Source organism: Aspergillus alliaceus, assembly GCF_009176365.1.
Source record: "Aspergillus alliaceus strain CBS 536.65 unplaced genomic scaffold BDW43scaffold_50, whole genome shotgun sequence".
Taxonomy (NCBI): Eukaryota; Fungi; Ascomycota; class Eurotiomycetes; order Eurotiales; family Aspergillaceae; genus Aspergillus; species Aspergillus alliaceus.
The window spans coordinates 272,756-296,491 of record NW_022474733.1 but is presented as its reverse complement, the minus strand read 5'-3'; the positions used below and the strand labels follow the sequence as shown (position 1 = coordinate 296,491).

The window sequence follows — 23,736 nt, the reverse complement described above, 5'->3', positions numbered from 1 at the left end:
TAATAAGTAACTTTATAGATTTAGATAGTTTATCAATCCTATATAGAATATTCTCTATATCTTCTTTATTGCCACAGATGGAATAGCGATTCGGCCTGATGGCCGTACAGGATACCCTGAGCCAGGTGCATGGACAATCGGCCACCGATGAGGAACATCAGGCCATCAACGGTTTGGTTTTCAACGGGAAATCTGAACCCTTTACGTACAGAGTCTTCAGCTATAAATTAGCGAATAGTTAGTAGTAGGAGGAGATCAAGAATCAGTCTCCTGTCTGAATAATATCTACTGCCTGCCTTTGATCTCTCTCTCCCTCCCAGCCTACGTATCCTTACCTAGTTGACAGGTCTTCTACCCTGAATAGTAGATATCCTTGACATTGTCATATTCAGGGACATACTAGAGTTAGATGTCCTAATCCACTTAGTAATTAGTTTCTCTATAGAAATACAATTTTTTGGTTGATAAAGTATGTAATATTTAGCCCGCGATCAGGAGTTGGTGTCACGGGTAAGCCTTAGGCTTAAGGCCCCGATGGCAAGTTGCGATACTATATATACCGCGCCTGGGAAATCAACTCCGAACGGAGTTGATTATAGTGGATCTTTTTACCTAGTGGAAAGATCCTACGTATTGAATTGCTAATCCCAGGAGTAATCCTTTACAGTTGGAGCGGGAGTGGCGGCTCGTTTGTGGTGGTGGGTCACTGGTGAAATACGTTAGAAATCGTCTGGTACGAGTTGTCGTCTGATGCAGTAGGTGTACACAGGTCAGGTCACCTCCCGAGGTGAGTTGATATGTAATGTTGATCAAAAGCACGTGACTGTCAAACAATTAATAAGTAGAATAGAACAACTCAGTAACTTAGTTATATAAATTAGGCTTAGTGTATTTCAATTCTAATTTCCTTTATATTTTATTCTATTCCTGAAATAACTAAATACTTATCTGAATTACTTATAACTATGGAGTTTAATAATTTATATACTTCTGATTAGATAATCAGCTTAATAAAAATACAGAGGTAAGAATTTAACATAGCCAGAAGCTCCATAGTGGTGGTGGTAGGTAAAAACACTGAAAAAGGTCGCCTGTTTTGAAACTTCTGGTTGTTGTGGGGTCGCACTTCATCTGTCTTGCACGTGATTGAAACCTGACTAAGCAGCATTTTTATGACATGCCACCTGCCTAAAAAAGGACCCCAGCTCACTTGGAACCACCTGTCGACTATCCATTACTTCGGTCCTTTACGTGTCCAACCAAAAGCGCTTTCTGTATTAATGGATTAATGCATGCACAAGAAAACTCAACTACCTAAAAATCTTCAACATTGACGCATTCGGTTGCGTTGACCTGGTCCTGGGCCAATGAAAGCCCCTCTGCAACAACCAAGAAATCCAGCGGAGTAAGGGAGCCAGCATTCCCCATCCAGCGTTTTAAGGATCAGGCTGATGCCTTCCCAATTAGACTATCAGCCCACCCAACCAAGTAGTCTCGCTGGTAAGTGGTGAAATAACCTGGCCGATTGCGGAGAAGCGTATGGATCTTCTGTCCAACTGCTGGGAGGTCTTCCGGGCTGTCGTCCTTCTTGACAACACAGCAGTATCGCGTCGTCGATCCTCCATTTTGTAATAAAACGAGGGTAACCGGATCATGGTCCGTCACAAAGCGTGTTACATGGTCTAGAATGTCACTGTCTTCGGGAGCATCAGGGAACACAGTTCGTTTTGCAGTAGAGCATATTTGACGGGGACACCTCCAGAAAATTTTCCGCTGACCATCTGCCACGGCCCAGAAGGTCTCGAGGAACTGGTCAGTTTTGTGGTCTTGAACCCAACTCTTTGCTCCCGCTACTTGGTTAGAGACTTGTAAGTGCAGGTATAAGTCCTTAATGGCAGCTCGCGTAAGCCTGGGAGCGGATGCATCTCGAAGTGGTTCAACTGTCCCCGGCAGAAGCAGTGATGGCGTTATTTCATTACGTGTGAAAATCACCCTCTCGGACGGGGATAGGATACTGAGCAGAAGTTCCATTGCTGTGATTGATGCGGTAACACACGACAGCTCCTGAGTCAATTGGCAGCTTGAGTAGTCGAAATAGGCTCGAAAGGAAAGACCGGCGAAATTCCGTTCTGGATCCCCAGAGATTCTGTCCAAAGGCCGGTTGGTCCAAATGTGGTGTAAGTCATAGATGAATCCTGCTCCTATGATGAGGGGATCGTCCAGGGTGAAATATGCTACCAACATTCGGGCTGCCTCGTAAAAGTGGCGTGTCCCTCCAATCGCCAGAAGGATTCGAGTAAGGTGCGTTCTTGATTCTGGCAGGGAGAGGGATCGAAACTGGTATTGCATGTCTGTTTCAGATCGTATCACGGCATCTTTAGTGTACGTAGCCCAGTTGTCGCTGGCTCCTGTTGTCTCACTGACTTGCGTCACCTGAAGAGCTTTTGCTAAGCCATCCAACTTGCTGTTAGTACGAGAACAATGGCGCGTACCGCATGCGCCACTAGGTCCCCATATACCATGAAGCAGTTGGTCTGCGAGGATATTCCTTGCCCAGTCACATAGCATCTCGATTATGAGGAGAAATTGCAATGCATGGTCATGCCTGTAGATTGAACCCTCCCACAACTTGATCATTCGCTGGGTGTTTGTTTAGCCACTGTAGTGATTTTTGATTCCCTTTTTCCCACATAAACAGGGAATGGGCAGATAGACTCACTGTGGTCGACTGATCAGGAACACACGCGTAGACTCCCCATTGGTCTCCCCTGCTGGCCAAAAGCCAGACTATGGGATTTATTCTATAACCAGCCTGAATTGTCTTGAATGATAAGTCTCTCTGTAGGGCTAACAAAGCGTTTGTCCCGAATGCTGCACACCTCTCGACTGAGTCAAATCCGATACCGTCCTTCTCAGACTTGGCTTCGAGAAGTAAAAATGGAAAGACTATTTCCTCCTTACCCTCAATTGCTGTAGCTTGAATAGACGGGTGAGCGGACAATATCTCACGGAATTCGTGGGTCTTCTGAAACCCAATAACGAGATCGGCCCTTTGGTGCGACAGGACCTTTTTATCGATTTCCGGCATCGACTCATCCAGAAGGCGGCAGTTTCGGTGACTTGCAAATTTGACAAATGATAAGGACTACACGCCCCGTCAGTGGATGTGACGCGGAAGATATTCAAGCCAACGTCACAATTCCTTACAAAGGAAGGTTTCTTCTCTACTTCGCCACACTCACAAAGGGTCTCCGCAGGGCCAGTATTGCGCAGCGGTGCTAGTAAGTGCGATACCCCGTAGCATCCGCTGCACTGAGGACTGTCAATGTCAGCTAAGATAGCTCGCTCTCATAACAATTGGGTAGCGGTACCCAGCGGGGGCTTTCGTACGATCCACTTTCAGCATTGAAGGGCTCAAGAATGAAGTTTTCTATCGTAGCTCTCCACATAGACTCATTGGCCCATGTTCGACGCAAATCATACGCTGTCTGGACGAGTCTTTCGACGCGGGTGCACATTTCCCCAGTCGTCAGCCGTGAGCCGATTGGATTTCCCAGTCCGGCGTGCTTGAAATCATTATACTGCACCCTGTCCGCTTCCCAAACCAATCGAAAGAGAGAATGATACTTTGCAGGCCATTTATCTGGGGGGATTGGGCCATCTAATGAAATATTGTGCTTCTGAATGAGAAAGCGTTGCTCCTGTCGGTCCAGCACCATGCTACTGATTGATTGCCTGGAATGAACTCCAGGAGATTGTTGATGAAAGAAAGACAAAACGTGTATCGTACCCCGCAGAGGTCACATGATGGACTGGCAGGATCAAAAATGTTTAGCCCTAGATCGTATCTTACGGGTAGATCAACCTGTCCACAAGAGCTCATTCATAGGCTCGCCGGATTCTCCACTGTGGGTACAAGGACGTTGACTCATCCATCCGGTGGAGTCACCATAAAAAGGGAGCCAACCCCATATCCCAATTTCTGTTACCACCAGACAATTAATTCGCCATGGAGCATCTGAGACAAACCTTTGCCCAATGCCAACAAGAGGGACGTCCGGCATTAGTCACGTATGTGACGGCTGGTTTCCCCACGGCGGAAGAAACGCCGGACATCATGCTGGGTATGCAGGCCGGAGGAGCTGGTGAGTCATTCTGGAGACCATCTTCCTCGAAAACTGTGCCGATCCTGATGGATGTCTTGAAGACATTATTGAACTGGGTCTCCCATTCACCGACCCGATTGCAGATGGTGAAACCATCCAAAAATCGAACCTGAAGGCCCTCCAAAATGGAGTCACGATTACCTCCATGTTAGAAATGGTGCGGGAGGCGCGCCGGAAAGGGCTCAAGGCCCCTGTCCTCTTCATGGGCTACTACAACCCCCTCCTACGCTACGGGGAATCTCAAATCCTGAGTGATTGCAAGGATGCGGGGGTCAATGGTTTCATTATTGTTGACTTGCCTCCGGAAGAAGCAATTCGCTTCCGAAATGGCTGCACTAAGATGGGGTATGTGACTAACCGTATGTAAAGAATGTCCGGCTTATTGACTCCTTTCCCAGCCTCTCATATGTCCCACTGATCGCTCCTTCCACTACCGAAGAGCGCATGAGGACACTCTGCGGCATGGCTGATTCATTTATTTATCTCGTCTCCCGCATGGGCGTCACTGGCGCTACGGGGACCCTCAACATAGAGCTTCCGGCTCTGATTCAGCGCGTCAAGGGGCTATCGGGCAATATCCCCGTGGCAGTCGGGTTTGGAATCAGCACACGGGAGCATTTCCTGAGCGTGACCTCCATCGCCGATGGTGCGGTCATTGGGAGCCAGGTGATTAACATACTGAGTGACGCGCCGCCCGGCGGAGCCGCTCAGGCAGCCGAGGACTACTGTTCATTGATCACCCAAAGGAAGGTTCATCGCGATGAGTCGATGAGTGAAATTTCCGGGGCAACAGAAAAGAATGTGGCTGTTCCGACCGGCGACGCAGAGGCAGCGGTAACCAATGGACCAGGACGATTCGGTACCTTCGGTGGTCAATATGCCCCCGAGGCGCTGACAACGTGTCTTGCGGAACTCGAGGCTGGTTTCCAGCAGGCCCTCGATGATCCGACCTTCTGGGAGGAATACCGGTCGTACTATCCTTACATGGGCCGCCCATCGAGTCTTCACCAAGCGTCGCGGCTGACCGAGCACGTTGGAGGCGCAAACATATGGTTAAAACGGGAAGACCTCAACCATACTGGATCTCATAAGATCAACAATGCCCTGGGTCAGATCCTTGTCGCTCGACGGTTAGGTAAGACAGAAATCATTGCCGAGACGGGTGCAGGTCAACATGGTGTTGCGACGGCCACTGTTTGTGCGAAGTTCGGCATGAAATGTACTATCTACATGGGCGCGGAGGATGTCCGTCGACAGGCGTTGAATGTGTTCCGGATCCGCTTGTTGGGCGCCACGGTGGTCCCCGTTGATTCAGGCTCGCGGACCCTCCGTGATGCCGTCAATGAAGCCTTCCGCGCGTGGATTGTCCGTCTCGATACCACCCACTATATTATCGGATCCGCGATCGGGCCACATCCCTTCCCCACCATGGTCAGAACGTTCCAGAGTGTGATTGGTAATGAAACCAAGGCCCAGATGCACGAGTTGGGCAAGAGTCCGGACGCCGTGGTTGCCTGTGTGGGTGGTGGGTCCAACTCGGTTGGCATGTTCTACCCTTTCTCAAATGATCTCTCGGTCCAACTAGTTGGTGTAGAAGCCGCCGGAGATGGGTTGGACACAGAAAGACACTCAGCGACTTTGACTGGTGGTTCCGTAGGGGTCCTACATGGCGTTCGCACATATGTCCTACAGGACCAACACGGCCAGATCTCTGAGACTCATTCCGTTTCTGCAGGCCTAGATTACCCTGGAGTAGGGCCGGAACTGGCACACTGGAAAGAAAGTAAACGGGCTACATTCCTGTCGGCTACTGATGTCCAGGCCTTTGAAGGATTCCGCCTGCTCAGCCAGTTGGAAGGCATTATTCCGGCGCTAGAAACATCTCACGCGGTGTGGGGTGCTATTGAAATCGCAAAGAAGCTGGGACCTGGGAAGGATATTGTTTTGTGTTTGAGTGGTCGCGGGGATAAAGACGTGCAGACCGTGGCCGATGAATTGCCCAGGATTGGGCCTCAGATTGGATGGGACTTGCGGTTTTAAGTCCACACTCAATCTGCATCTATAAAAGTCTAAGGCTGAAGAGGATAGCAACTTCAATAAACAAAATAGTAATACACAGCCTTCTTTCACAGCGAGCTCCGTAAACTAAAAAATAGAATTGGGTAATTCGACCGCAGAGCTCGAGCGCTGTAGGCATATGTAAGAGCAGAGACCAGTCCTGCTCTGACATATTGACTGGATAATGCGCCTGGGTTCACAGATATCATTGTTCCCAGCTTCAAAGTGAGGTTGTACCGTGGTTCACCGCCCAACGATCAGAACCACCCAACGATCGATTTTGAAAAATAAAGCAGGCAACAAATGAAGCAATACAACCACATACAAATGAAATTATCTAATGAATGTCCGATGGAGCAAAGCTTAGATACAAATGAAGCTATACACATTTTTTAGAACTCCCGAAACCTCTGTGGGAGGCGGATTTGCCTGCCTGAGCGATTTGATGTAGTTTGGACCTTATCAACAACTTTAGGAGCTAGGAGGTCAGTAACTGCAGTATTTTGAATTATAGATAACTTAGAGGCCTTCTTCTTGCTGGTTTTAGTGATTCTGATATTATTTTAAAGCTGCTTAGCTGTCTCTTTAGCCACATGATCCTCTTTCTTCTATTACTTCTTCTGCTCTACCTCCTGAAGTCTCTATTCCTTATTCAATGCCCTGATTCTCTTTCTCTCTTCAATTAAATGCTGTTTCTCTTCTTTCTCTTGTTGACAGCAGAGCTTCTCTTTCTCTTTTAAAGCTATAGCAAGCTATATAGCATTCTCCTTCTCTTTTTGAAGATCTCAAGCTTGCTGGACCTTCCTAGGAGAATAAAAGACTGCACCACCATCCTCAGGCGCTTGTAGTTAAAATAGTAATAGCTTCCCACGCTGTCTCTTCTTCTTCTTATTCAGAAAAGCTGTCTCAAGGCCTTCACAGCGTAGATTAAGAAGAGTATTCTGTGTGGTAAGCTCATGAATAGTTGCACTAAGCTTCTTGGTGTTTTTATTATATATATCAGCCACCATATTCTTGAGAAGTCTTTCAATTTGTCTCCAGTCATCCGCCTGCAGTATTAAGCATGAGGAGTCACTAGATAAAGACCTCTAGTCCCCTGTTTTATTAAAGCGCTTCAAAACAACTTTAGGATTCCTTAGATAGATGCCAGTTGATTTCCAAGCTAATTCAATATTCTGCTAGGATAAGGCCTTCTTCTAGCTAGGCCAGAATAATCTAAAAAAGTCTCTCTTTATAATAGAGCTGAGGCCCTGGCAGGTATATAAATAATCCTCCAACTGGTTGCTATAGTATATTGCCAAAGGACTAAAGATTCCAATATCAAGAGGCTGCAAGAAGTGGATTAAATAAGATAAATAAGTCATTAAATAAATTCTATTATTGTTACAGAAGTTTATAAACTTTATAGTAACATGGAAGCCATAGCTATCTAGAATTGGAAGTCTCTAATCTCTTTTAGCTTTATCTTTTGTCTCCCTGTCAAACATATCTCTGAGCCATGCGAATCCCAGCTTATCATTGGTCTATCCAGAAGTAGAAGAAGCAAAGAAGCACTGGTGATCATTTAGATTAAAGTCTTGAAGCCAGGTATCTTATATATTACTAGAGGCAGCCTGATAGATAAGACCTGAAGATAATGAAGTTCCATCTGTACAAATACAAGCAATAGTAGTAATCCATTCTCAACTTCTATCCTGAAGCCTTTGCTGAAGACTATCCATCTTATACTGGCGCTTGGAGAAAACTCTTTTAGCTTTTAAAAGCATTCCAATAAGAAAGCCTTTCTTATCCATGTTATAGATATTTGCTGGCTGTATATTGTATTCATCAATCTTTCTGGCCAACAGCTCAAAGTATAATGCATATTTATATACAGAATCAGCTCTCTTTCATGCAGAGTCTATACCAGTTGTATACCGATAGACCAGTTTATCCTGGTATTTCTTTAGAAAGCGGCCTGCCCAGTTCTTTCCTGGCTGCTTTTTGGTGATTTCAGCTGCAAAGTTTTGCAGTATAGAAGAGGATATATATAAGCCTCGCTCAGAGAGCTTATTAATCTCTTTAATAAGCGATTTAGCTTGCTGGTAGTTAAGTAATTGTTGCTCTTCTTGACAGTCAGCCCTAGTGCCCTAAATGCCTTGGTAACGTCTTGACAGGGTAATTCGGTTCACATTGTGCTTTTTCACATAAAAAGTATAGTTGATCTGTTCACCTGGTTCCAAGGATTCTAATTCTGCTAACGCTGCCTCCATTGGAGTTGAACTGAATGAGTTATGTTGGTTTAAAATCTACATCTAAAAGTCGGTGTATCCCAAAATCGATCGTTGGGTGGTCCCGATCGTTGGGCGGTGAACCACGGTAGATCTGCGGCCCGCTCCATCTCTTAACGGTTCAATGCTTTCCACTGTATCCCTACCTGGAGATCTCCTAGATGGACTATGCATCAATAGATCCAATCGTTGTGGAATAAGCTATAATGATAAAGATGTATGACATGCAAGTCTTTGGCAGTGTCTTGAAGAATGAATGAGTAGCCATCTTAAGCAAAATCTATCAATGTCTTGACGGCTGTTTGGTAGATATTGGTGGGGTAGACCATTTTCTGCCCAATTCACCGCCTAATTGACTATTTCATGTTTGGATAGACCCCGCGTTCCTGATGATAATAGAAAGCATCCGAGGTCTTTCATACACAGTCTAAGAATCTGCGATAAAGGGCCCGGCGCCCTCATATGTACCGGAAATGACAGCTTCGAAAACATTCCTTACACTCACTGACCATCTCCAACAAACGCAGTTACCCAACGATTTGCAAAACGCCTATCTGAGAGCTGTAGCCGATTGGCTCATGAAAGAAGCGAAATGGGTGAGATGGCAAGACCAGGAAGTTTATAAAGCCAAGGAGGAAGGATTAGAAGACACTCTAAAACCGCTACTGGAGCAGCTGAAGTTGCAAAAGGTAAGAGTGCCCAAGTCCTAAATTTCTGTTAGTACTTTACTCATGAAATCCATGAAACAAGGACATCGGATATAATGTTTGGCGCATGTCAGGCCTATCGAAACTTGAAACTGAGTCACCGGCATTTTTGATTACAATACGTCATTCACCCACTACAAGAATACAAGGAGGGCCAAGGTTACAGTTTGGTTCAGTCACATATATTATCAAAGACGTTCTGGTTAGCGGGGAGCTGGACTGTGTCACAATTTTCCCTTAGGGATTGGGTAGTAAGTCAACCTATCAGATCATAGTGTTGTGAAACTGATTAGGTGGAGACTGGCGCATAAATAGGTGAAGTTGCACGGATAGAATGGAAGACTTGGGGAGAGACAGAATGACAATCCTCAAAGATGGAGATGACGGACGGAGAGAGTGGGTTATACTTCCCGGAGATGTTGTGGTAGCCGTGCCTCACACTAATGGTGTCGTGACAAAAGAAACAGGAATGGTAGCTTCCCTACTTGCCCTCGTACCGTGTATTCTTTTAATGCTGGATAACGCTTCAAAAAGCTGGCGGTATCAACCCAGCGAGACAGGTCCAGCTAGCGTAAACATTAAATTTTACATTCAAAGCCAAAGTAGCGCATCTAAAGTAGCTCAACGGTATAATCCATTAGAGTATCATTACGACAACCTTATCTGGGCTATATTATTAATGTAAAGACATGCTTATAATATACTTAGATTACCATACCCGGCAACTAAACTAAATCCACGGTGCTCACATCCATGTCGTGGGTGATGAAGGCCCTTCAGAACGCCTTCCAGCCTTTCAGGCCCACTCCCGGATGAGTTCGAATCTGTCTCGCTTCGTGCCCCGATGCGAGTTCCAAAAGTCTGTCCTCGATTCCTCGCCCTCCGAGCGACTCGCTGGATGTCACCGTCAGTGTGCGGAGGCAGGAGCGCAGCGAAGGATTTTATGGTAGGTTCATTGGACATGAATGTGATGCTACTGAGGAAGATGCTGCTAATGGCAAATCCTGAATAATCCGCGACATAACGACACTATCAGGGCTGAACTCACAGAGGGACACTAGGTGTAACCTTAGAGTGCAAATTTCCTGCCTGTCAGTACCATGACTTTACGCCAAATCAGACTCTATTTACCTATTTAAATGCTACCGTGGAGGAGGAGTTGAATTATATTGAAGGGCATCCAATTTTGTATGTTTTTCACAACTTAACAAGCTCTCTGATTCCTACTTCTAAGATCCTATATGTAACAACCGGTGTCAGTACAGAATAACTTATATATATAGATCAAATGGCGTGATCGCTTGTGCTGTTATTTGCCACTCATCTGGTACGCAAATTTTCGTTCTTTCTACATTCCGAATGTTGCTAAGTGTGTGAGGAACCTTTTAAGATGAACACCATTTAATTCCCTTGACAATCATTCTCAAACCAGAACCCAAGATGACTTCTTTCCCCAACCCCCACAACTGCCCCTCCTTTAAAAGAAAAGAAGAAGAAATTTGGTTTTAGAAGCATGACTAGGTACTGTGTAGTGTGTCCTATTGTTGCGGTCGGTTTCCGTGGGTGAAGTAGTTGTATTTTTCCTAGTTACAAAGATCTGTTAGCAAAGGGTTTCACAATATAAGTAAAAAAAGGGTTAGCCTACATTTTTCTTTCGTGGGATAGAAAAGCTTATCTGATCAGAAGAATTGTAACTCTTCGCCTTCCCAGCTTCATTGTATGGCGGGGACTCTATCGGTCGATACGACCAGTTCCATTGCTTTTTCAGAGGCCTCTTTGGCCTTAGCATCCCCCTTGGGATCAGTAATGGTACGAAAGCGTTTGTCATCCTACGACCAAGCCCTTGCCAGGCGAGCTCGTCGCAGATCATTTACCAACGTCGCCGTAGTGAAGTCGACATTCCACGAATCCCATTGCACGTGCTCATCGCGATTCTGATGTATGCCAAAGCATGCAGGTAAACCTTTACCAACCTCCTTACCCATGCCTTTGGATGGTGCGTAGGCAGGCAGAATGTTGAAAAGCATCAGGGCTGGATTATCCGCTTCCTTCACGACCACACCGAGAAGCTTGTCCGTTTCCGAAAAGGTCAGGTAAAGAGGCAACGCCGTGTCGCTGTCCACTTTTATGGCTTGATTGCATTTTTCCGCACTGGTCCAGGAGCAAATCTGACGGAGAACCCTGAGCGTGATTCTTGTTCCTCTGCTTTCTTTTCCATTGCCTTTACTATTATTGCTTAAATGATATTAGCAGATCGACCCGAACATTGAGCCAGAGTAAACTCGGGCTTACAGGACACGGAGGATCGCGAGTATACATACTGGATGGCAACCGCCGTCGGAGAACCATCATATATAATCCACACAGGGGATCCGCTCATCCCTTTCTCTGTTTCTGTTGTATACTCCAACTGATTTTTATTAAAGATTGGATTCATACATTGGCCGGAGCTGGTAACAGCATGTTCAGTGGACTTTGAAGACAGGATGCCAGTCACACAGAGCTCGCAGTCCAGCCGCTCCTCATATGCCAGTTTCAATGCCATCCCGAATCTGCCTAAATTAGCGTTCAACTGTGGGTCTGTGTCTGGCAGGAAGATGAGACCCAGTCATCTTCTTCCGCAGCAGCAGCCGGGTTTTCCTCGAATGCTGGACAGATTCGGACATCCTTCTCCTCAATAGGAATCCCTTCTGTAAAACCCAGGGTCCATAACCAGGTCTCGAATACGCTGCCCGGTTACTTCGATGGGATTGTGGCCAGCAGTCATGATAAAACGACGCTGGATACTAGGAATATTGATGAAAAAGCCATTCCCGCTAAAATCGCCATCCACTGAGTATGTGTTAGTTTTGCACTGCACCATTGAAGCCTAAAAAAGATACGGACCAGAACTCTTATTGAAGCTCAGCCGTGCCACTGTCAATTGAACGGAAGGCGAATCTCCGGATGTCAGAATGTAATTCGGCTTTTCTCATGTAGGAATTCCGGAAGGATTCTAATCCTCGTGGTCGAATTCGGCTGGAAATTAGGGCGACCCTACGTCCTCCATGCTGAGCGTGGGCTTAGGCTTTATGAACGAGTGCCATCCTCTATGGGAGAGGGCGAGTTTATATTCTCCATTACAGGCATTGTCTGCTGCACTGCCCTCCAGGCGCGTCGTATTACGTATTTGTTTATTTAATTAATATAAGTAATTACTACGCAATTAATCATATTCCCGTATTTATTCCGAAATCTGAGGTACTCCAGTACAGCGATTTAGATAAACTCACAGTTTACTTGTGTTCCCTTAAGGAAACTAACTCACTATTCCACTCGACTAGTGATTAGAGACATCAAAACCTTCAGCAGCTAGTTTATGGCAGACGTTCGATGTAGAACACCAATGGACTGTATCATAGTTCTGTTGACATACCTATTCTTCGAGATGGCGTTCATTTGTTCGTAGTTGTTCCTACTCCGCATCCAACTTCTCTGATTCCAAGTTAGCGATTGCGTTAGAACTGACTATCCTGATGGACAAAATACCTGCAGTTACCTCCAACACTTGCTTCAGTGCCGGTTTATTGTCGATCAGGCTTCTCAGGAAAGCATCTGCACCCTGATCAGCGCCGATCTGGCTGACCTAGACCATTACCGCTGGACGGTGAAGTTAATGTTAGCCGTTCCTTGGAACTATAGGAAACAAATTCTCTCACCCTGTGGTCGATATTTCTTAGCCACCAACTTCCTGTTGCATTCAGTGATCGCCGTCTCAAAAGTATCCTCCTTTTCCGTTGTCGGGCATCCATCAGTTATTGTAAGAATGAGGTATGGGCGCTCCAGATTTAGTCCACTACGCAGCACATCATATATAAATGGTTTCAGGGCCTTTTCCTTCAGTGAAGTGCCTATCTCTGTTCCACCACTAGGGACAAAATTCAGTTTGCTTCTGATGTCTTCCGCCTGCAGATCGGTAAGGCCATCCCCCGACCGGTTGATAAACCGCAGATGGACAACTTTATCGTCCGGGACTAGTCGAGTCGCGATGCTCATAGTGCGCTCGACCAGTTCACGCTGGGCGTTTATACGGCCGTCATTTCCCTCGACCCACTATCGTCTTTTCCTGGTCAGTATATAGTCGTCATTCATCCCTAAAATGGAGTCCGGTGAACGTAATACCTGTAATACATACCGCGGCACAGGGCCGCCTGATAGAGAGCTAATCGCGTGAGATCGCGAATCTGGTCTGGTTTATTTAGTAGATTGTTGGGGTCATCTCTTAGTTTCGACACCTTCTCTGCTACTTGCTGGAGAAAGGGATTATCGGGTGCGAAGAACTTTTCGAGCCCCGTATTCTTCACGCATTGTGCCACATCCTTGGCGAATTCTTCCTTTGTTATAGAGTTGTGGATTGCCTAGTAGATTGATCAGAACGCTGATTCAATCAACTTGAGCTTCAATGTCGCGGTATTCTAACTTTTGCGAAGTCCGCATCAAACGCTTCTTGCCTTTCCGGTGCTTTCGGATCCACGGGGGCTGAGGGCTTAGCAAGAGTCTTAGGTGTCCTTCTGAACAGGCCAAAAAGTCTGGTAATCCCCCTTATGACAATGTTCTGGTTCACATAGCTTAGAATGGACACCGCGACATTAACAACCCAAGTGATCGCACGTAATCTGCTGAGCGCTGGCAGATCTGGCTTAATAGCACTTTTATTTTCGGGTCACTTGAGCTCTCTGCCAGATCTTTGGCCGTCTCTCCGTCTTTAGTCGTAGCGTTCAAATCAACACCTGCCTTCCGTAGCACCTTTATAACTTCTGGGTCGCGCGCTTGCGTAATGGCGATGAGAATAACAGTAACATTCTCGGGGCCTTTGGCATTCACATTGGCCCCCTAATCCAGTAGTACTTTAGTGGTTTGAGCACGCTCCTTCTTTGCGTTGGCAGCGAGATGGATAGGAGCGTATCCGTCCGTATTTTTCGTGTTGGCGTCCGCTTTGCTCCCCAGGAGGAGTTCGACTATTTTGACCAGTCCGGCTTTCGCTGCGGTGGCCAATAAAGTCCAACCAGAGCTGTTGACATCATTGATATCATAAGTCTTAAGATATTTGTCGAGGTCTGTCCCGCTGAGCTTTCCTAATCTGGTATATTTGTAAACATCCATGGTAACTGGCTTCGTTGTTGGAAACTACCTACATTGAGAGAGGCGTTTCATACAATGCGCCTATATGTAATATTCAAAGAGACCTCTATGTCGGGGAGTGGGCGCTCACTAGGGTGCTTCCCCTAACACCCCAATTAAAAATGAAGGGAAAAAAGAAGGGAGAGGGGAGGGGAGGGGGAGGTTATTACGGCCAGCCTGGTTATCAGAAGGCTAAAGTCGAGCTCTTGCATGCTCATCCAAGCCAAGCCACATAGGCAGACTCATCACATTCAGCCTCGCGTGCGTTACTCTGTTGGGTATTCCTATTTTAGCCGTGTCTCACTCTATTTATCTTCCAATTTAGCCTTGTTAGATGAGGGGAAATGGTGGGCATAAAGTTGACGCAGCCCCCTTCACACACAAAGTATTTGCGTCTGGATTACAGTCTTTAGGGATTTCTTCCATCTCAAATCGCCAAATTTGACATGTCAGTTAGTAGCATTATGCGGTGGATCTCCATTAGTGCCCTCTTTGGCTCGGTTCTCGATGACTGTAGCCAGGATCCGTTTGCCATGGAGCACGCCAGGCTATGGAAAAGTGGAAGAGGTCATGAACGTAGAGATACAATGTTAGCAGGATGAAGAATCCATGTGTTCGTTTGGTAGTGGTATAGTGACATCAGATGGGGCCAACAAAGGGCGGGAGTTCCTTGTCTGTTTATGTTTGATAGTGTGGGGTTAAATAGCCGAACGGAATAAGAGCAACATTGCGTCCGAATCATTACGGAGATAAACCTGGTTTGACACCGATCCCCTCATACAACTACGGTATTCTGTTATATCATGGACAGCCTCGACGTGCGAAGAACTTCCTTTGCTTGCTGGCTGTGCCCCCTGTCGTGTATCCGGATCTAATACTTTTACGCGAGCTTATTTGACTATATGAACCAACATTGAGCCCTCACGCAGTGAAATAATAAGCCGATGCCTGCCCTGCCATCTGAACTAAGTATACCCGAGGCTTATGGTTCTTGCTTATTGTATACGCCCATGAAATTATGAAATTACCTAGTATCGCAGGCACCTAGCAATAGGCGATCCGCCGAGTCGTGTGGATTGTTGAATACCTTAGTAATCAGGCCACATATAAAAGCGCCTCACGATTCCTACCTAGTTAGGCCTTTACGATAGTTCTATAGGATCTTGAATCTAGCCGTTTCGGCCTTGTATCTTGCAATTATCTTCCTAGCTATTCTACATTCTTGGCAGGTGGGGGCCAATACTACTTCTTTCGATTCGCGTTAGCCTCGAGAATTTAAACACCTTTCTACAAGGACTCCCAGTCAGACAAACCAACATGTCGTTTCCCTTCCAAGTCATTGAACATGTCCTTCCTGGCCAGCATATCCGCGAATACCCCCAGAGCATCAGGGGTCGCCAAGAGACACCCTTACAGATCGCGATCAAACAGTATGTCCCAGTCGATGCCGAGAGATCCAGCCCGATCCCAGACAATGCAGTTACCATAATTGGAGTGCCCGGTAACGGATCACCCAAGGAGGTGTATGAGCCACTGTGGGAAGACCTGTACAGCCAGCTGAAAAGACTCTCCGTTCCGTTGCGTGGAATCTGGGTGGCGGATACATCAAACCAAGGTGCAAGTGCGACCCTGAATGAGCATGTCCAAGGAGACCAAAGTACGTTCTGATATGATTGGAACTCAAAACTCCTACTGATGGGATTGCTCTAGCCAACTGGTACGATCATTCGCGCGACCTTCTACATATGATCAACCACTTCCGCGATCAAATGCCTCGACCACTCATCGGCGTAAGCCACAGTATGGGATGTGCCCAACTGTTCGTCCATCCCTTTTCCTATCATGCTGGTGCTATCAGGCTAATCTACCACGGAACAGTGTTAATCTTGCGATCATTCATCCACGCTTGTTGTCGACCTTGATCCTCATCGAACCCGTTATCCTGGAGGTGGCGTTCGGCGGTCCAAATCCCGCTATCATGGCCAGTCGACGCAGGGATCTCTGGGAATCTCCGGAAACGGCCGCCGCCTCTCTTACGAAGGGCCTGAGCAAGTGGGATCCTCGTGCGCGAGACCGCTATCTACGCTACGGACTTCGCCAAGTGCCGACTCGCCTCTATGATCCTGCTAGGGACCCCAAAGTTCCTCGGACCGCAGTAACACTAACAACGACGAAGCATCAAGAGTCCTGGAATTATTTCACGCCGAATCTCGAAGGGGAAGAGCGGGACCGACTGCTATTGCCAGACTGGGATGCGGAAAAAGAGCGACCGTATCTCTTTTCTCGCCCCGAATGTTGGTCTGCGATGCGGAATCTGCCGTTTATCCGGCCTAGTGTGCTGTGGGTCTTTGGGGGCCGGAGCTTCCTCTCTTTGCCCGATGCCCAGGACTCGAAAATGCAAGTAACTGGAACCGGGATTGGAGGAAGCGGTGGAGTAGCCCAAGGCATGGTTGAAAAGGCGGTGCTGCTAAAGGGTGGTCATACTCTTGTATTCGAGCAGGTGGATTGGTGCGCTTCAACCATTGCGGATTGGATGCGCCGTTGGTTTCAGGGCTGGTTGGAAGATGAACGATTCTGGCAAGAACATCGGAGCCGGCATTCTGATGCAGAGGGAATCAGATTATCCGAGGAAGCGTTTCAAATCGCACAGATGCCGGTGGGGACGAGAAGATCGAAAAAGCCGAAGCCGAAGCTGTGAACACTGCGATTGAGCATCGTATTGCCATGCAAAGGGACAGATCACAAACTTCACATCTTGCGAGGTAGATCTTCAGCCCTGATTTGAATACAGTTTGGCTTTGCAGAGTAGGCAGTTTGCTATATACACTGGTAAAACTACAGCGGTCCGGATGCGGATTGTTAATGTATGTAGAAAAGGGCCCTACTGTACTTGACTAAGTAAATATTGTTACCACGAAAAGGACATGTCTGATTGCAATACCTAGACTTTAATACATGAACCCTGGTTATGTATATCACTTATATACATTATTGATACTAGGACAGTTTCAAAAAAAATGGTATGGTATGGGAACCGCAATATATATACAGTATGTGGGTAGAGATATTGCAACAACATCTGGCTTCTTCGTTGCGGGTAGAATAACAACTACAGGATCTCGATTCAAACTATCAATAAAAGACGTTTAGATTAAAAACCATTACTATTCTGGTGGAGAGGGTGCTCAATTGTGGGCCACTGTCCTTATGATTTGTCTTTGAACATCCACCAAAATTGGTTCTGACCGACGAAAAAGTGTTTCCGACCGAACATGGACGTGTAATCATGTCACTTCGGGAAACCGAAGACCAACTGGGGGCCTATCGTCACGGATTGTCCACGATCCCCAAGCTGAGATTTCATGAACCAACGCTGACAGTCATGTAGACAAGACCCTTCTGTGGGTGGTCAATGGAATATACTATCAGTGGCTGGGACAAAAGGGGTGAACCATTACCAAGGGAACAAGGGCGAGCACTTAAAACAACGTAGTTAGAGGGCTTAATCTGTCATAAACTAGAACTAGAAACATCCCCCCAATCTGTACCAACATCACGCAGACACGGTGGGCGTAGTAATAAATGATTGATCATCGCCTCGAGGTCTACTTCCACGTCTCCTTTGTAACAGCCCAAGGCCCCGGGGGTACCTTCTCATCCCAGACTCCTTTTGGGGGGCGCCAAAGTAACAAGACCCCCGGCGGGCGACATTCATACTTCAATCTCTCCCACTCATCGCTAGGATTCTTCTTCGCGAAGTCAAGATGCAAGCCCATTATGTTTCGATACCCGTATTCCTCATATAACCAACGAGCCATCGGACTGGACTCAATAAAGCTCTCGTAGCCTAATTGATCAATCTTCTCTTGCCCCCACTCCATAAGAAGTCGCCCGACACCGCGTCGACGATAGTTCGGATGGACGCCCATCCTGTTAACACCTGGCCACCCTCAAACGTATTAGCCTCGTATCAAGTACTTCTGGGAGGTGAGGACAGACCCGCATGAGGCCGCTGAAACCAACACTGCCGCGGAAAGAACATCTTACTCAGGAGTTGAGAGGCGAACTCGGCGCGCTCGGAACCCTCAGGGAACCAAGTACATGGGATCGGTTGAGGTCCATTGGGGAAAGGATTTTCGTGGAAGATCCACCATTCGCAACCACCAACCACGTTACCGCTTGCTTTGTCTACGGCGCAGATCAAGCTGGAAGCAGGATTCTTGAGGTGGTTGGCCCACTGGATATCAGTGTCTAGAGCTCGATCTTTGGTGTACTCTTCCGGGGTGTGACCGGTCACGGGATGACAGGCAGTAAACACGGGCCTGTATACGTGAAAAGGTAGAGTCAGTTAGCAGAAGATTGGTCATGAGGTGGGATGTGTGAATAATATATACAGGTAGGGGTGGAAATTAGCCGTCCAAAGGACATCATTGAGGTGGGCATATTCTTGTTTGGTGGTGATCTCCCTGACCTCAAACTGGGTGTTCGCCATTATCAAGTCAGAGGAGTGGGGGAAGGAGAGAAGAGGAGAAGAGTGTGAAGGAGAATACAGCTATATATACGCGTCCAAGCAGAGTAAATTCACTGTCAGCCCGAGTACTTCCAAAGTATATGTTTCACAATGCCCCTCCCCCGCTTCTTTGTCCCATGGGTGCCGTTGCAACTTCCACCTCGATCAGTGGTCCCGTATAATACTTTCTGGCCCACCCCAGGTAGTACACCACTGCAAGCACGGCCGCTCCTCCAAAGATGACAATGCTCCAATTCATATGCGAGAGGGATGGGGGATTGTTCGAAGGCCAGCAGCTGAAAAACACCATGAGGACGCAAAATACAAGAGCGAATATGTTGTTCACGGTTCCAATCCATCCCTTCAGATGGAAAGGGCCCCAGACAAAGCAGGAATTGGAGTTAGGCCACTGATCTCGTTCAAAAATGTCCCCTCTTAGTCGTCGGTATAGAAGCAGCGATAACGACAGAATGTACGAGGAAAAGAAAGCTTCGAGAACGAGCGATAAGATGATGTTCAGCACGACGGATGAACCAATGTTGATGAGGCTGAGAAGGCCAACAGCAATGACTATACAGCAGGTACTGTGAAAAGGGACCGCAGTGCGTGGATTCACACGACGGATCCATCGCCAGCCTGGGATGGCTCGTTCTCGCGAAAAGGCCCAGAGCATGCGACTACCGGATGCCATTGCTCCGAGTCCAGCGCAAGCCTGGAGTATAGAGATAATGCTCGAGAGGACAATAGCTGCACCTGTGCTCCCTGTCGAGCTTTGTAAAATATACATAAATGGATAGGTTGCGTTGGACTTCAGGATTGCCGTCAAGTCGCCCGCGGTGAAGAGGAAAGCAATCAAGATCGCAAATCCGAGAAGCCCATTGATCAAGATGGCGAAGAGCATAGAATGCGCCACCACAAGACTGCTATTTGCCACCTCCTCGGCCATCTATGCAGAGAGTCAGCCATGGCAGTCCCTTGTAAACCGGAGACTGGGGGCAATCACTAACATGAACAGCACCATCGGTGCCTGGAAGGGTATTAGCTATGTACTTCACAAATGATGAAATGTCGAACCCACCTAAGAATGCGGCAACTATCCCTTTGAGCCCAATCAGTGTTGACAAGGTTATATCATGCCAACCACCGAAATTATATGAAAGAAGGAAGACCGACCTTGCATCAGCGCGCGGGCCAAGATAGATAATTGGTATAAGCACCGCGAAGAATCCCAGCACGTGAAGGATGAGGATGAGCACCTCTATGACAGGTAAAATCATTCCAAGCCATGTGTTCAAAACTGTACAAATCAGCAGAATACCCCACATGATAAGTGTGACATGCCACCCTTTAGGATCGTATCGTGGGTGGTTCATTGCAACGGCGCTCTGTAGGACGCTTCCAGCCACGTATATGACCGATGTGGGAGCTGCGGTCCACGCGATGATGCAAATTGAGCCTTGGACGTTATATTAGCCTTGTCATGGAAACTATTCTAGCATCTGCTCAAACTACCCACCAGTGACGTGGCTGAGAAATTGTCTGGATGAGTCCGGGGCAAGGATACTCACCCAATGATATTGCCCGCCAGCCTGTAAAATCTTAGAAGAGCCTTGCCAGTGGGAGACTAAGATATCCATACCGAAGGCATCATACTTGCTAACTCGCCCATTGCAATGAATATGCTTATGAACCCGATCCAGACCCCTATGTAGCCGTACACCAAGCCCGCCGGTCCTCCACTAGGACTGGATCAACAGGCACCCTACTATGAAATAGCGAACAAGGGACCATACTTCCTGAGCCCCAGTCCGATGTTCCTGTATTCGAGTCAGCAAGCCTAACATGTCAACGAAGGAATACGAACAGAATGACCGCCTCCCATGTTAACATTAAGCTACAGGCGAACCCGACAGTACTAGTTAGCCCAAATCTCCGCTGGCACGCGTGTTAGCGGGGGGTTTCTTGACATCAAGGGGGTTCTTATGCCTTCAAAACCTCTCGTTTCCCTACTCTGGCAAGCTCGTATGCGTCTCGACTGGACAAGACTGGATTGTTCTTGTTTGGTACTGGGGTTTCATTATCCATTCTGGAAACCAGTTCGATTTCTCGATCGGCAGCAGAACTGACACTCATATTGGAGGGCTTAGACGAAAAGAATAACTCGATGTGAATGATACTGCCTCTGCGGGGTATGGATGTGTGATGGTTGTCCAGGAGCAAGTTATGGTTAGACAGAAGCTATGCATGAACAGTTAGTCTCAGCCGAAGGGGTAGGACAGGCAGCAGTGCTTATCGTATCGAAATCCTGTCGCGTGGACAATGCAATGAGGGGCATATGTAAGACAGGACGGCTGAAGTTCCGTCTTTTATCAGCCGAAGCGAATCAGAGTATCATTGGTATGTCGTTGGTATCACAAAGGTTCCATTCTGCTCAGCAAGAAGCCGCTTTCTCCTGTGGGACAGAAGCAATGCACTGCCCACCACACCAGTCCGTCCCAGCATGTTAGAGAAGACTCAGGCATGCAATTAGGAAATCACGGTTCAAGACGTCAACGTGCTATTGGCTCTTGAACTCAAGTAAAGTATGAGTTAGCGCTCTTCCTGTCATAGTCGAGTCTAGAGGCCCGGCTTCTGGACACAGTAAGCTTGAACAGTACTATGAAATGAAGCTGATTTTTCATAAACGCTCGATTACAAATTCTGGTTCAAGGCAGCCGTCGGCGCTATACAGAAGTTCTTAAACATCTCGAAGAATCAAACAGTGCAAAGAAAGTCATCTTTTAGTCTGCAATATGGAAGACAACAGTGCAGCAATCAAGATAGTATCATGGTTTTTACTCATAGTGTCAACGGGAGCGGTCGCAACCTGCCTCATAACAAGCTGGCATCTATTCAAAAGGAGAACTTTGGTCGTGGCTCTTCTTCTCAGCACTCTTGTGAATACCGCTTTCGTTCCCACCTCAGACGAACGGTACTGATAATTAATAGGTATCATCCATGGTTGCTGGAGCTACTGTATCACTGGCTGCAACTCGTGGGTTGGGAAGGTCATCAGATATCGACTCGGAGGATCAACTGCTCGGTCTTCAACAGGCGCTTTATATTTCAGAGATATTCCACATCTTGACGCTTGGGCTTGGGAAGGGCGCATTAATGGTACTATTCTACATGCTTCTCTCGGGGACTGGGCGAACCGGATTGATCTTGAAAATCGGGGGATTCCTCGCCTTGTGGACCGTGACGATGATAATCGCGGTATCGCTTGAATGTCATCCAGCCGAAGTTTGGAATGTCGCATCAGGAACTTGTATCGATGTAGTATGTTGAGCAAATACATGCCCCTCAACATACATCTTACTGACCGCGCAAAGACCGCATTATGGATATATTTCGGTGCCACAAATATTGCAATAGAGGCTTTACTGCTCATTATTCCAAGTATTGTGATCTATCGCCTAAACATGCAGCTACGGAAAAGAATGGTAGTCATCGGATGCTTCAGCATCAGGACCTTGTGAGTGAGTTCACATTTACAAGAATGATCTTGGTATCTGACTGTTTGGAAAATCGTCAGGGACATCATAGTCGCCGCCGTTCAGTTACACTATGTTCAAGCATTCGACGCCCGATCTTCAATCCCAGTGGATCTCTGGCCATGGGTTATGTGCAGCCAAGTCCTACAAACAGTGACAATAATCTCGTCCTGTGTGCCATACCTTCGCGAATTTCTTGAAGCATTTCCTAGTGGTATGTTCCAGCCAGCCGGGGTGGGCCCTTCTGGGCTGAGGTACGGATATAGATCGACGAGGATCATAGGCAGTGACTCGGCAACGAAACAGAGCCATGAGTTGTATTTTATTAAACATTCTGTTTGATTTCCTTTTTTCCAGACCAAGGAAGTAGCAGGACTACAACTCAGAGAGGGAGAACAAACGATAGAGGCTCGAGACACCAGATCAGAGTCATAATTACGCTATCTGGTCGGGAGGCTATTTTGCCGACGGGCTATCTTAGCAACGTCGAAGCCACCAGAGTCATCCACCTTGAGTGCAGGAGCATCTCGGCAAACAAATCGCACACCTAGCTCGGAGTCACTTGCATGGCTGGCGCATGCCAGTGGATGGCCCACAGTCAAGGCAACGAGGCCTACCATGAGGAGGACTGGGATGTGCATCTTTTTCGGTGTACTAGACGTAGCTTTATGCACTCTATGGTTTCGCTGGAGGAGTGGTTTGGGATAGATTCTAGATATCCTTCAACCATATAGGTTATTTATGAATGTGCGGAAAAGGAACATCTGCCCGGAGCGGACGTACGTAGTTCAAATACTGCTGATAGTTTCGTGCGTCTGACTCGTGATAATATCTGAGTTCAGATAGACAGTGCCCTGGACAGAGCACTGGTACATTAAACGGAGTTTTAATATTCAACTGAGAAAGATAGACAGAAGTTGTTCTTTGTTAATAATTGGTGATCTACAGCGTTTCACCAGTTGCCATTTTCGGAGGATATATCATTAGCTTAAATTGTAGTGACACGGGGTAGTATTCGTGCAAGTATTCCTGAGAGGCTTTAGGGAAGATACTCCGTCAAGAGGAATAGATAATGATTATAACATTGCATCATCTGTCTTCTTCGGAGAATATATATTCAACTTCTACCATAGGAATGCACCATATCGTAATAGCCAAGAGATTCCAGAAAGAGTCAAGGGAAAGGATGGTTACACCTAGAATGAGCTTGGCCAGTTGTAAGCAGTTACCAAAGTATCATCCCTGCGCCAGGCGCATACGTCTTGTCATACAGAAAAAATAGACCCATTAGCAAAATGGCAGTAACAAACGAAATGTTGCGCAACATCCGAC

The 23,736-nt window shown here is 47.0% G+C and overlaps 7 protein-coding genes across 7 annotated transcripts; 3 read left to right on the top strand and 4 right to left on the bottom strand.

Moving 5' to 3' along the window:
* Positions 1 to 1,209: 1,209 nt before the first annotated feature.
* BDW43DRAFT_287861 (uncharacterized protein) lies at positions 1,210 to 3,725 on the bottom strand. Its single transcript, XM_032043201.1, has 4 exons — positions 3,391 to 3,725; positions 3,208 to 3,319; positions 2,720 to 3,145; positions 1,210 to 2,640 (listed from the first exon to the last, which is right to left on the bottom strand). Exons 1-4 carry the CDS (start codon positions 3,717 to 3,719, stop codon positions 1,444 to 1,446), a joined length of 2,064 nt encoding a protein of 687 aa, XP_031896558.1. The 5' UTR covers positions 3,720 to 3,725; the 3' UTR covers positions 1,210 to 1,443.
* A 258-nt stretch (positions 3,726 to 3,983) lies between these two features.
* Positions 3,984 to 6,294, top strand: BDW43DRAFT_287852 (tryptophan synthase beta subunit-like PLP-dependent enzyme). Its single transcript, XM_032043200.1, has one exon. It carries the CDS (start codon positions 4,611 to 4,613, stop codon positions 6,204 to 6,206), a length of 1,596 nt encoding a protein of 531 aa, XP_031896557.1. The 5' UTR covers positions 3,984 to 4,610; the 3' UTR covers positions 6,207 to 6,294.
* A 6,361-nt stretch (positions 6,295 to 12,655) lies between these two features.
* BDW43DRAFT_322060 (ankyrin repeat protein) lies at positions 12,656 to 14,343 on the bottom strand (the record flags this gene model as incomplete). Its single annotated transcript, XM_032049476.1, has 7 exons — positions 12,656 to 12,802; positions 12,833 to 12,840; positions 12,900 to 13,293; positions 13,356 to 13,598; positions 13,715 to 13,875; positions 13,908 to 14,043; positions 14,089 to 14,343. The coding sequence occupies 7 exons, from the start codon at positions 14,341 to 14,343 to the stop codon at positions 12,656 to 12,658; spliced, it is 1,344 nt and encodes a 447-aa protein (XP_031896556.1).
* Positions 14,344 to 15,678: 1,335 nt separating this feature from the next.
* Positions 15,679 to 17,201, top strand: BDW43DRAFT_322058 (putative toxin biosynthesis protein; the record flags this gene model as incomplete). Its single annotated transcript, XM_032049475.1, has 3 exons — positions 15,679 to 16,018; positions 16,072 to 16,180; positions 16,240 to 17,201. The coding sequence occupies 3 exons, from the start codon at positions 15,679 to 15,681 to the stop codon at positions 17,057 to 17,059; spliced, it is 1,269 nt and encodes a 422-aa protein (XP_031896555.1). The 3' UTR covers positions 17,060 to 17,201.
* Positions 17,202 to 17,966: 765 nt separating this feature from the next.
* Positions 17,967 to 18,853, bottom strand: BDW43DRAFT_302979 (GNAT family N-acetyltransferase; the record flags this gene model as incomplete). The annotated part of the gene is made up of 3 exons (XM_032045347.1): positions 17,967 to 18,301; positions 18,361 to 18,683; positions 18,756 to 18,853. The coding sequence occupies 3 exons, from the start codon at positions 18,851 to 18,853 to the stop codon at positions 17,967 to 17,969; spliced, it is 756 nt and encodes a 251-aa protein (XP_031896554.1).
* Positions 18,854 to 18,977: 124 nt separating this feature from the next.
* On the bottom strand, positions 18,978 to 21,004 carry BDW43DRAFT_302978 (amino acid transporter; the record flags this gene model as incomplete). The annotated part of the gene is made up of 8 exons (XM_032045346.1): positions 18,978 to 19,817; positions 19,879 to 19,898; positions 19,950 to 20,327; positions 20,388 to 20,460; positions 20,511 to 20,610; positions 20,665 to 20,688; positions 20,736 to 20,806; positions 20,858 to 21,004. 8 exons carry the CDS (start codon positions 21,002 to 21,004, stop codon positions 18,978 to 18,980), a joined length of 1,653 nt encoding a protein of 550 aa, XP_031896553.1.
* A 659-nt stretch (positions 21,005 to 21,663) lies between these two features.
* On the top strand, positions 21,664 to 22,746 carry BDW43DRAFT_302977 (uncharacterized protein; the record flags this gene model as incomplete). The annotated part of the gene is made up of 4 exons (XM_032045345.1): positions 21,664 to 21,807; positions 21,860 to 22,189; positions 22,243 to 22,385; positions 22,446 to 22,746. The coding sequence occupies 4 exons, from the start codon at positions 21,664 to 21,666 to the stop codon at positions 22,744 to 22,746; spliced, it is 918 nt and encodes a 305-aa protein (XP_031896552.1).
* Between the last annotated feature and the right edge of the window lie 990 nt (positions 22,747 to 23,736).